At 36.6% G+C, this 13,779-nt stretch overlaps 1 protein-coding gene across 2 annotated transcripts in view; it reads left to right on the top strand.

The window, feature by feature from the left end:
* The window catches only part of LOC121328491 (LHFPL tetraspan subfamily member 4 protein-like), a 76,972-nt gene that overhangs the window by 48,575 nt on the left and 14,618 nt on the right, over positions 1–13,779 (top strand). For both annotated transcript variants that reach the window (XM_041273176.1, XM_041273175.1), the window contains exon 2: positions 12,562–12,798. In XM_041273176.1, coding sequence (XP_041129110.1) covers positions 12,562–12,798 — 237 coding nt within the window. The remainder of the gene's footprint in view (positions 1–12,561; positions 12,799–13,779) is intronic.

Raw genomic sequence — 13,779 nt, 5'->3', positions numbered from 1 at the left:
TGTGAGGAAGTGTAACAGTGTAAATTGGTCTACAGTCAAAGTGAACTGTTACGTATAGGTTTACAGTGCTAGGATTTCCACCCGGATTGCATTAACCACCCATTTTGAGAGATAATCCCAGGATAACTACAGAGGATGGTTGATGTAATATAGGGTGATTCTTCAGTGCTGTGACATATACCAGCAGGATATTAGGTTAATCCAATCAACCTGTAAGTCAAGCTTATGACTATTTCAGCAAGTGTCTTCACTAACTAAGATACGTGTGTACTTAGTTTCTTAACGGTTTTCATAAGGTCCTGATCATAATATACATTTATTGATTGTAACTCAAAAAACCTGTACTATTTATTTTTTAATATATCCCCACACACAGGTTTAACTCCTCTCAAAGATACAAAAAAGCAATGTGTGAGGTATGTTGCGGTTACAAGTACATTGCTTGCCATTGGAAATGTAGGATTTTTCCATTAATAGCAATGGAAAAAGGACCCCAGCTAATTTTTAGTTTAATACTCCCCATGTTGTTACCCTGCCAGTGTTTTTTGCCTTTTAGGTAAAAATCCTTTTTCACTTTTCACACTGCATTTTCTTTATCTGTGATGTCTTGCCAAATAGGTTCTGTGCAAGAAATGGATACACATTTTCTCCCAGTCAATTTAAAAAACAGTATAACTATATGTTGTGACTTCATCCTTTAATACGCAGATCTCATCCACAGTATACATGGGCTTTGTTACATAGTCTACCTCCGTTCCAGTTCTTGGCACACAAAACAAACCCAGGTCAGATAACCAAACTTTACTTTGGTGAAAGAAAGAAATGCACATCTACTACTAGCAACTACACTTTCTTTCAAGACAGTCAACTTTCAAAACACAAACACACAAACATGCATAAGTACAGGATTACACACTTTTAAATATAATAAACTCCAAACTCAAACAAAAAGCAGAAACAAACATCACCTTCCAGGGAGATAAGTAAGCTTTGTGTTACCTTCCCACAGGTCTTCTCTGAACTGCCTGAATTCAATCAGCCTCATGCTTCTATACACATGGCCAGGTTAAACTGGCAATCAGTCTTCCAATTTAGCCTGACCACATTCCTCACATGTTTTTCATTCCCCTCAAAAGTGGGTTAGGCTTCCAATTCAAAAACACACATTTTTGGTTGGCCCACCCAATTGGTGGGGAGGTGCACATCAATTTACATCAAGCCACACACAATACTGTATGTACATCAAGAGATGTAGAATCAAGTACCATATTTCTCGCAGTTACCCATGTCAAGCCTATAATGGAAGGAAATATTTCCCTTATTGAACGGGCTATAATTTGGACTTCAGAATGATGTCCAGCCAACACATAACATTTTTAGATGCAGTCTTTTATTGTAATGAAGTCATTTGAACATGTGCTTGGTCACTTACATTTACATTGTACAGGGGTTTGGTCACTTACATTGCATGGAGGAACACGGCCCATTAAATCAAAAACCTTGCGCTTGGGAGACTAAAATGACAAATGTGGCTAATACATGCTAGAAAGAAAGAGTTTAGATAACAATCTTAAGCTGTTTCTTATTTCATTAGTATTGTAATTGGCAGGGATATACAGAGAAGCCATTACTTGTACTGTGCCATGATACTCATATGGGTGCTGGCACTCAGAAGAGGGAAGATAAAACCATGAAAATACATTTATGGTACTCAAAGCGATTGGATAGAACATTCACATTAACAAATAGATATTTATTTTGATCACTATAAGTTTAAACAAAATTAGATGCCATACCCATAGCAGCTGAGTTAAAGGAAACCTTACACTAATTGACAAGTATATAATAAATACAGCTATGGATATTGAAACTTAGGGTAACTGTCTGAGTAATTTTATTTTCATGTAAATATTAAAAGATGCATCACTGGATTGAGGTTCCAGTAATCTCAAACTGACATTGCATCCCAAATCGACATTTGAAGTTGGTGGCTGGAGCTTCCCATCGTCTCTCAGGCGAGAGGCATTAACTTTGGTTTGAAATAAAAAGAGATCATTGGGGGGGTTGGTTCCTGCCTGTCAAAGCTTAACAAGCCCCTGCAATTCCCCTGTGCTTTAGTAGCAGTGTCCTGTGTAGTAGCCAGACAGGTGAGGCTTTGTCTCCAAGCTCAGAGGGGTTCCTTTTTTTTCCGGAAATTGATGAGATACTGCAGAAATATTCTGCTCAATGCGAGCCGCTCCTCTCAACACCATTGGCCTCTCTGGGGCCTTATTCCTTATGGGTAATTAGGGGGATTAATATAGAGGCTGGATTTCAATTGTTAACTCACCGAACATATCCAACAAGCACAAAATACTGTCAGCATGGGTAGATGGGCCAAGCATATTTTCTTTCTTTCTTTCTTATAAGGGGAGCCTAGAGACTGATTATTTCCTTGGTAATCTGGCGGATTCAGCTGTTTGGCCCTTATCAATTTGTATACATTTAAATACTCCATAGTACATGTACTGGATAAGAACATGTCTTGGTACTTGAGTATTTCAAATAAAGTCCAGGTCAAGTTTAATGTAGTCTGTGTAAAAGATATACACACTTGTTATCACCTATGTAACTGTGAAACTGTAAAACACACTGACATGTTTTTAATATAACAGGAGTCAACAGGGACACACTCTGGTTAATATCACTTTTAACAACTGCTTTCCACCTCACTTAATATCTCTGTCCTTTTAAAATAAAAGCATATCTTTACATATAATTGGGTTTCCGCACAGTAGCACAATATAGCACTCAGAACAACACAATGAGTTTGTTTACAGCTTCATTATGGTTTTAACTGTTACAAGGTGTTGTACACGTACAGTATTGTAGACTGGTCTTAAAAAGAAACCTGATTAGTTGTTTTGTTCCATAACAAAACAGGCCTGTTTTTTGAATCAATTCTTCTGTGTTTTAATGCTTTATTCGTAAAGATATTGGTGAACTTCTGATGAACTCAAATGTATTTATTGTCACTGTGTTTGACTGTAAAAGCATCATTACCTTCTAACATGTAGTGGGGTATATGTTATTAATGCAGTATGACTTAGGGTGCCCGTTTTACCACACTACTTACTAAATATCTTGGTCTCCCTAAACAGATTATCATCCTTATATAACCCTGAAAAACACTTATATGCTTCTCTACCTTGCTTACTCAAAACCAGTTTGGAGAAGTCTTTTGAGAAGGATATTTTAGCTGGAAAATGTAGTAAGCATGGCAGTAAGCAAAAACAACAACAGAGACTCCTAAACAATGAAGAACTCATGTATGAAATCATTCTGATGATAATGCAGATGATAAAGTACAATGTTTTGATTAAGAAGACATAACAAATTACATGGCATGCTGTGGCAAAGTGCCCGCCCCTGTGTGTATTTTGTATTATATGTTGTGTGTTAATGTTGGTGTATAGTCATTGACACACAGGATATAAATGGGTCTGTGTAACACAAGTGTTTAAAATGTATATTTGTATTTAGGCACGAGGATTGCACAGCGCTTCGCGTGTAAGTAAAAAGTAATAATATATGACCATGGGGAATTGCACTTTATTAATTAATGTGCAGTTGTACCGCAACTCCAATTGAATGATTGATTAGCAATCGAGTCTCGGTACAGCTGCATAAAAGCTGCATGTTTTCACTCACTCTGGGTTTTGTGTTTGGTGAGTGGAGAATGGGATTGGAGACAGAGGTAATAATAATAATAATAATAATAATAATAATAATAATAATAATAATAATAATAATAATAATAATAATAATAATAAAACATCAGCTCACTGTGTTTGTTTAGTGTTAGTCCATTTTGTTTGTCTGTTTATTTTACCTACCAGTACCGTGTCCTGTGTTTTTGTTTGTCTTACAACCGTTTATTTTCTGTCTCTCTGTGCACTATTAAATGTTGAGCGCAAGCAAGTGCTCAGCTCCACCCAACTCCACCGCTGTCGTTTATTTCCTGGTTTCTGTTTCTGGTTTGATGTCCCCCACTCCGAACGTCTTTATGACACATACAAACATGTTACAGTACATATTTAGTAAGCAATCATTCTGCCCATATTCATCTGTCCAAATGTTTGCTGGACGGTATTGTATACAAGTATCCTTAGGAATTCCGCTGAATTTAAGTGGGTTACTTAAAAACAACAAACAGTAACTGAGCTATTTTGAACCCTGTTATTGTGTACAATAACTGTTAATAAGCAATAGGAATCAGTTTGTTCCTCCCTTCATTTGGTGATTTTGAATGATTTGTTTTTTGGATTGTCATGTAACCAGAACTGGTTGATGGTTTAACAGCCTTATAATGTAAAATGCAGATTGGGCAGGGATTGGCATGCAGTGGGAAACTATATTAGCAATGAAGTGGGAACAAGAGCACATTGGTACTACAGGGGTAAAGTTTTCTTATTTTCACTTGGTATCACAATGGTATAAACCCAAAACACACACTGATCCATTTACCTTGATACAATATCATTACTACTGAACTATCATATCAGGACCAGTTTGAATTGTATTCCATTACAACTGTGTTGCCATTTCTTGCAGTCTCTCAATGGTTCTGCTGAGAGTCACTTAATGGTTTCCAATTTGTACTTGCTCCTTGCTTGAAACACAATGGTTAAATATCAAGAATGTATAGGGCTGTGAATAATCAGACCCTCTCTCCTCACCGGTGCTGAATCTCATTCATTATCAATAATTAATCCACCTCACTTCACTGAAGCTTTGACTCCTGTCTGAGGGTAAGATCAAAGAGCCTAGCAAGATAAAACATTATCACTCATCTCTGGAGCAGTCAGTGGAATATTAACAAGTGTCCCTACATTTATAAAGTGTAAAAAGCCCACCCCTTTACTTTTGAATTTTTAATAGAATTGCTTAATTTAACATTCCATTTAAAAGCATGGCCATTGCTTTCCCATCTCTAGACCAGACTAGATTGAAAATGATTTTGTGATAAAAATTAGTTCATAAAGCAGGCCCAATTCATAATAAGTGTGAATAATTCAAATACAATTTATGGATGAACACTATAATTGACTCTCAACCCTGGAGAAAGTTATAATTACTCACTTTTGTGTCATAAAAGTCAGTGGTGGACGCAGTGGTGTTGCAAACCCAGACACTTGTGGTGCCCCTTCTCTTCAATATCTACAAGCTTCCCTTGGGCCACCTCATCTACCAACACAGCCTCTTGATTCACTCCTATGGAGACGACACCCAGATCTACTTAAAACTCGACCCTGGTCTGGCTCTCTGCCTGCATTCAAGACATTGAGGCCTCTTCAACTGAACGCTAGCAAATCTGAACTTCTAGTAGGATCTAAAACTCAACTTAAGAATCTCAACGTAGCTGCCCTAAACCTCGGAAACTGTCTGCTGCTGCCTTCCCCCACAGTATGAAGCCTTGATGTACTTCTGGACAGCAACCTCTCCTTTGATGTCCACATCTCCTCCATGGTCAAATCTTGCTTCCTTCTAGAAACATCTCCAAAATCCATCCCTATCTTTCTCTCCTGAATGCGGAGATACTTTGTCATGCGTTTATCTCCTCTCGACTCGACTACTGCAACTCTCTATGTGGTGCTCTCCCAGCACGCACCATAAACCGACTGCAGCTAGTTCAGAATGCTGCTGCCAGGATCCTTACCAGATGTAAAAAACATGATCACATCACCCCCCCGTCTTGCTCAGCTGCACTGGCTACCTGTAAAGTTCAGGATTATGTTCAAAACTCTCCTGCTCACCTACAATGCCCTTCATCACACAGGTCCTGAGGACCTCCTCAACTTGCTGACTCGCTATGTCCCTACCCACAAGCTGAGGTCCTCTGACTCTGGTTTGTTATCCCCAAGCAAAAGTGCACCACACTTGGAAACCGCTCATTTAGCTTCATGGCTCCGACTCTCTGGAACTCTCTCCCATCTTTGGTTCGTGATGCTCCGACTGTAGTTTGCTTTAAATCAACTATCAAAACCCACCTGTTCTCTCTTGCTTTCCATGCTCCTTAAGCCTGATATCTGTTATTAGCTGCTGCTACTATTTTATGTATTGTTACTATCATGTATTCTGCACTTTCTACTGTATTTGTTGTACTATTTCATGTATTCTGCACTTTCCAATGTATTGAACTGTTTCATGTATTCTGCACTTTCCACTGTTTTTGGTGTACTATTTCATGTATTCTGCACTTTCCACTGTATTTAGTGTACTATTTCATGTATTATGTACTTTCCACTGTATATCATGTATTATAAATTTCTCTATTTGAAGTATTATGGATTTTCTTGTATTTATTGCATCTTGTAAAGCGCTTTGTGAATGTGTTCCACTATGAAAGGTGCTATATAAAATAAAGATTGATTAATTGATTGATTGATAAATCAGTTATGTCACATCACATCGAGCAGTTATGATTTTCTCAACTCGTTTTCTTAAATTGCTCAGTGCGTATTTTAAACTGTGGGCTGCATTGTAAAAATCCCCCAAAGGAAAACAACAAGAATACAAAATAACAAAGAAAACTGCCTCAGAGCTTGTGAAGACATAGTGGTATTGTTTGGGTGCTGTAAGAGAAGGTAGAAAAAGTCATTACTGCAGATGCTTTTTAAAAAGTAAAAACCAAGTCATTTTCATAGAGCTTTTTCCATGTATTATAAAAAAAAAAAATACCAAAAGGATCATAATTTCCATCTCTAGTGACATTAGATACGTGATCAATATCCCACTACTGGCAAGTTCAAAACTTCAGTGTTTTAGGATAGAGCTCCTCAATAAAGCTGGACATAGTGTGATATTGATGATCAGTTTAACAAACATATCATTTCATGGAATGACTCTGGTCATTTAATGATAAAGCCCAGCTCTTGTGATTATCACCTGCACTTCACTGCAGCCTATCTATTATTCTGTATGTAGGCGTAATCTTGTCCGGCATGTTGGTTTCTAGTGAATTCCTATTGAATTATGATGGTGCATCTCAATTCGTCACACGATTCCAGACACAGTACATTGATACACCACCAATCTTCCAGGGGTGGCTAGTCTGGTGAAGTAAGTCTCACTAAGATTTCAACATGGTGCATTAATGTTATATACTTCTGATAATTATCAACATTAGTTGGATCACCATGATACAGGGTAGCAGAATGTCCAAAATCTTCGGAGCACAGACTACAAACCTTGCGGACACAAAAATATGCCTCTTGTTTTGAGTGATGTTTTTTTTATTATTATTATTGTTATGAAATACTTTTACTAATTTAGGTAAAAGTGCAGTTTTATTTTATTTATTTATTTATTTATTTTTACATCTTGTTTACCATTAGTAATGTAATTTAACAAAAATAAATTATGTCAGGAATACACACACACACACACACACACACGATTAAATTGCATAGCCTAATGTAGCACACACAAGTGTGTGCTGGGAGGGAGTTAACTTAAATATAAAACATTTAAACAAAAACAGTATCAGGGGAATCTATAATAACTATGACATTGAATAAAATTATAACATTATTTATTTATATTTGAAACACAGGAGAGCATCTAAATTGCCATTATGCTGAAAATAAAAAAACAGCAGATAGTGGGATATACATATAAAATATATTAAAATTAAGAACTTTTGATGGAATGAATATATAGAAAGGTATAATGCATTGAACCCAATACCCACCATCTCGTGTTTTTTTACAATGATCACATTTCACCCTCTGACGATTTGGAGGTGGCATTTTAATAACAAAATGGACATTTTACCAAAATATGAATAGAAATAAATTTTACAAAATAGCAAAAAGCTTGTATTATTTCCACCGATGCTGTATTACTGTAATACTATGGTTCCGTGGTGTTTGCGAATACACAGCATGCAGGATAAAACATTTAATAAGGACCGATTTTGGAGACAACAGTGTGCATTCTTCATCCCTCTGCACTAACTAGGGATCTATAAACAAGCCTTTTTATATCTAACCTGTGCTGACATCATTCTTCAACCATTCTTTCTGTTCTCCATTACAGCTTCGTATCCTTTCTTACCTTTTCTTTGTCCTTTACAATTCATGCATTTGACACACACACACACACACACACACACACACACACACACACTCACACAGCCTGATAATAAGATATGTTATTAAAAACGATTACAACAGAAGAGTACAAAATATATTGACAACCTGCATGTATCATACCCAAATAAGGAATGTGTCCTTATCAGTAACGTTCCACAAGCTTGCCTTTACATTGAGAACTTACAAAATTCAAATAGAAGAAAACAAAAACACACAGACAACATATAACAGCATATAAAACAGAAAAACAACACCTTATCATCTAACAGTGTGTTGCCATAGTAACAAGTCAGCGCTGTGAGACAAGGTAGACGTTGCCTCAGGAACAATAAAGGAGGAGAGACAGGCACTGAATCGTTGAGTGGCTGTGTAGATGACTTGTAGTTCTCACTTGAATGCAAATATTAACAATTTAGTTGCAATTTATGTTATTATTGAGAAGACTGTAAAAGAAAATTTAAAAAATACCAGTACAACATTTGTAACATTATAGAAGCTAAGACACCATATTAGTGAAATTCCCATTATTTTCATCTTTATAGGATATACAGTAAAAAACTGTATCAACTTAATTAAGTACCAGCAATGAAAGAAATAAGTTCATATCCCTCATACATTGTAAAGTGCAAGTATAACAGCTATACTGTACATATGCACAAGCAACACTTAGGACTAAATGTATTTAAAGACGCCGCTCACTTTAACAAAAGTGTACAAAGTAGGAAAAAAGAACAAAGGATACCCATGGAAAACAATGTGCAATAGACTATGCTAACTGCATTAAAGGGGAAACAACTTCCATACGTAAATATTTACATTTTTGCCATCACTAGTGTAATTCCCATCCTACAGTCTTAGTCTTTTTTTTTAATACCAATTCAATTGACATGGGATTTAAATGGGATTTTGTAATTAAAGTTAATGATATTGAATATTTTCCCCCTGCTCCCTATATTAGTCTTTTACTTTGAGAGTTATGTCATTGTTATTTATTTTTGTTAGGTATCATAATTTGTGCTGTAGGTCTTTGAGTTTTCTGGTGAAGGCAATTGATCCTGCTACCGCAGCTCTTATAAAAGGGTATCACTGTAAATGTTGCAGTTACTCCAATGCTTTTTACATGGTTATACTTTTACTATACAGTATTTTGGCTTATTTTTGTTCTTTCTTTTTCTTTTTTTTAAATATAGTTTACAATGCTCACCCGTTCTTTACCATGCTTTCACTATGCTTTATTAGAAGTTTTTACTATGGGAATCTTTTATAAGGAAATACATAGGCTTGAAGTAGGAAACTGTTGCCCCCAGAGGATTTAAAACTTGCTTTATTGCTCACTGGATGTCACTTTTCAACTCAAAGGGAGCAGTTTTACACTATAAAGTGAAAACTACAGTCTTTTTAATCTGTTTGCAATTTTAAATCTAAGGGTTTATAACTATTTCCTGTGCAGCAGGTATTTGGACCCCCCCACCTGACACCAAATACAGTTCTAGACTATGAGTGCTGTTTTTTCCCACGTCCGAATTATATTTGCTTACAGTGTTAAGGGGGTCTGAGGTCTTAAGACGCTCAAATGTTTTTGGGGGGTTTTTTGGGGGGGGGACCGGGGGGTTGATGATGCTCAACTCGTTTCTCCCTGTCTTCCTCAGAGACAATTTAAAGATACTACTGAATTTCGTTTGGGTGCCATCTTAACTGACGAACTGCGTAACAGAATATATTTGGAAATAAAGAGTTAGCCTCTGTACCGTGATTATTAATTTGATACTACATTTTACAGAAGATTTTAAGTTTATTATGTAAAATGAAGCATTATTGAATACATTGCCTCTTATGTGTCACGGAGAAGGGGGAGTGGAACGGTGTGAGCTGGGATTTCCCAGTCTTCCCAACATGTTGCTGCATAATAACAGGAAAAACAAAACATAGATTCTATTAATGTTATTTTTATTGTTGCCATGGATATACAATATCTTCTGAAGTGTTAATGAAACAAAAATCCAATAATTCAAGAGGCTCAGTCATTTTTATTAGTTGCAGTGAAACCTCTGTTTTCCAAACTAAGTGGAATCAGGGGGTGTTTGTAAAATCAATATGTTAAGATAATCAGATCATTAATGTGAAATGTATGGCAGCATTTCATTACAAAGAAATAGATTATTCTGCCAGCGACTGTCCTATCTTCATTCAGCAAGGTCCTGCAAGAAAAGGACCAAAAGTATTTTTAGCCTTAAAGGTTTTGGTTTATTTGATACACACACATACACACACACACACACACACACACACACGCCTCTATGATTTTGTAAAGCCACCTCACTTTTAGGAGGTTTTTTTTTCAGAAGCAGCCCCCATGGTTGAAAAAACGACAGAAAAATCATGCAAAACACACACACATTAGGATATTAAACAGGTAAAAAGTGAAATATCCTGAAAAATAGAGCCTTCAACATAATTACATTGTCACTTCAATTTAACATCAGTAGCACTACCCTGAAACTCAATGTGCAGTAAACCTACACCGTGATTGTTTTTATTGAGGACATCTAGTGACTGGTTGATTTGTTGATTAAATAAAAGGTATAATACTATCCACCTTGTCAGTACACAAGACTGCAAAAGTGCAACATGCTGCAGTTGACACAATATTTACTTTTAATATGTTTTACAAATACAAGCTGTATATCTGAGCCTACGAGCAGCGCAAACAGAGAAAGCTGCAGCATAGCAATGTAGAAAGCATTGTGCAGTGTGAGTGACACAGGACTGGGATATGTTCTGATGCCAAGCTTTATTAATTTAAAAGGCAAGTGCTTTGGGGAGACTCCTCCTGTATTAATATTGATGGTGTCAGAAAAAGGCTTTTCTTTTCCAGCTTTGAGATAAAATTAAAGAGCAACTTGGTACATGAAATGTTTCTGTTTTCTTAACTAATGCTTTCTTTTGCTGATTAGAATTACTTTATTATTTTCTGTTTCAGTCATCACATCCAGATGAACCTGTAGCCATTATAGACCGCTGCACTGGGGGCAGCTTGTTCCAGGGGGACATTTTAATGGTTACACTCTTGTGTACCAGCTGTACTTGAAGACTTGTTTGAGAGCTCTTTTGAGGCAGTTGCTTCAATTGCATAATAAGCAGAACTGTAAAAGAAACTTGTAGAACTATTACAAAGAAAAGTTTCAGGCAGGCATCTCTAAATACGCTGACAAATGTGATCAGGAATATCCTAAAAACCATAACCTTAGCAATCCAGATAGATTAATACTTACCTCTTACTGCAGTCTCTACAGTACCTATGAGTTTACCTCTTCCTCCTCTCCAAACTCCACTTGACTTGACTTGACTTGACTTCAAGAGGTGAGGCTGAATGCCCAAACTCTCAAAATGCTGTCAAATGTCTGCAATAAAATGTTGTTTTTCAATAGAAAGGATTGTCTTGACTGAATATAGTATAAAACATTGTGATAAGTAGACAATGTTTTCATTCCCTTTCAAAGCATGTGGTTGTAATAGGTACACAATGAGACTTACAAACACTTCTCATTAAAACATGTTTAATTTTTAGTGCTACATCTATTATATACCTAGCGTAATGGAGAGGAAAAAAATATAAAACGACTAAAATATTGACTTACAACTTTGGCAGTTCAGGTAATAATGGTTGCAGTTTAGCTGCACTATTCTTTAGGCTGTAAATTCACAAATGTGTGGCTTCCTTTTAACAGCAGTTCTAGTGGTAGCTATAATATAAAGTCCGCTGACATTGTGTTTTTCTGTGTCAGTTATTCAGCTTTTCCATTTACATTTACTGTATGCTCACAATAGATTCACTTCCGGTGCAACTGATATAAGGTCCTATGTCCAAGTCAGTGAGTGTAAGGTTAAGGGAGGGGGGGGTCCTAATAACTGCTGGAAGTGAATCTATAGCATAATGTCAGGAAAAATGAATTTCGTCAAAGAGAAAATAAAATTGGGAACAAAATAAACAGCCTAAAGCAAATAAAAACACACAGGGACATTTTAATGTGGGTGAGAGGTCTGGACATGTTTTTTATGGTATGGTTATTTTTCCTTTCAGGTTTAAAATAGTCAGGTATGAAGAAGGAATCGACAAAAAAAAAATCATTATGACCAAGAGCAACTTCACTCCTTGTTAACTTTAACTGAAACCCAGGAGTCTGCTCAGCCCAAGGGCTAGAACAAGTGCATTTTTATTAAAGCTGCTGGTAGTTTTAGAAATATCCCTGGTGTATGGTACAGTACATTAGGCTAAAGCAGATCAGTGTGTACAATGCGTCGAGCAATTTCACCTAGTGTTTTGGGCTTCTGTGCAAGTGCTGAACTCCCTGTCTCCCTCAACACTTACTGTTAAATGCCCTTGTTAGTCCTGTTCTCACCTCTCTCTCTCTCCCTCTACCCCTAGCTGTTTGCTTGGTCCTGGGCTGCATGATTTTCCCCAACGGCTGGGACTCGGAGGTGGTGCGGGACATGTGCGGGGACGAGACGGACAAGTACATCCTGGGGAACTGCTCAGTGCGCTGGGCTTACATCCTTGCCATCATCGGCATCCTGGACGCCCTGATTCTCTCCTTCCTCGCCTTTGTGCTGGGGAACAGGCAAAACGATCTGCTGCAGGAGGAGCTTACGACTGACAACAAAGGTAGGCTTGCAGAAAGTAAAAAAACATCTACAGCTATGGCCAAAAGTTTAGCATAAGCTATAATTTTTGGAATGAGACATAATTTTAAAATAAATAAATAAATAAATAAACGATTTAAACATAATTTAGATATTTTATTTAACATTGTGTAATCAAAGAAACTAGAAAAAGAAAATTAGAAAAGTCTCCCGGAAGCCATAATAGTAGTTCAATATTTTTTTTAATGTAATATTTTTCAAGTATACTGAAAACTACAAAGCGCTATGTAATTCAACATGTTAACGTACCATTATTCAGAAGGTTTCATTTGACTTTATGAAGCAAAAATAGTTAATTCTAGTGTGATACATAGCTGTATACCACCATTGATTGAATTGTGTGCGGTGCATGCTTACACAAGAGGCTTGTGCTTGTGTAATGAGTAGTCTATGGAAGGCATAAATATTAGTATGCATATCGATTTGGACTAATCTGAATACATAAAAACTACATGTTCTAAATAAATGTAAATTAACTGCGTGTTTTCTACGTACTGGTTGGTCATTTTACAGTAGTACTTACGTAGGGGCGGGTCATTTTGCAGTCATGCAGTGTAATTACAAAAGTAGTCAATGTTTTTAAAGGGTATGTAAGGACCTTTTTATTTTATTGTGTTACATGTTCCCATGTGTTGCTACAACTGTTTAAGTAAGGTGTGCATATTGTTTTAATTTTTTTTTTTTTTTTTTTTTACATCTTGACCACTTTTTTCACTTTTAAACTGTAGTGCGCTCTGGCTGTTTCTATTATAGCGCCAAGATGGCCTCATGTATTTCTCAGAACTACATTTCCCATCACCCTCCTGCTCACTGGTAAGTCCATCCCAGATACATATTTGAGCAGGAGGATGATGGGAAATGTAGTTTGAGTGGTCCATGCAGGTCCATGTGAAGCCATCTTGGAGGCAGTGGAATGCAAAAAGTGGTCAAAATGTAAAAAAAA

This window comes from Polyodon spathula, chromosome 16, assembly GCF_017654505.1.
Source record: "Polyodon spathula isolate WHYD16114869_AA chromosome 16, ASM1765450v1, whole genome shotgun sequence".
Lineage (NCBI taxonomy): Eukaryota > Metazoa > Chordata > Actinopteri > Acipenseriformes > Polyodontidae > Polyodon > Polyodon spathula.
This window is presented reverse-complemented; position numbering and strand designations above follow the sequence as displayed.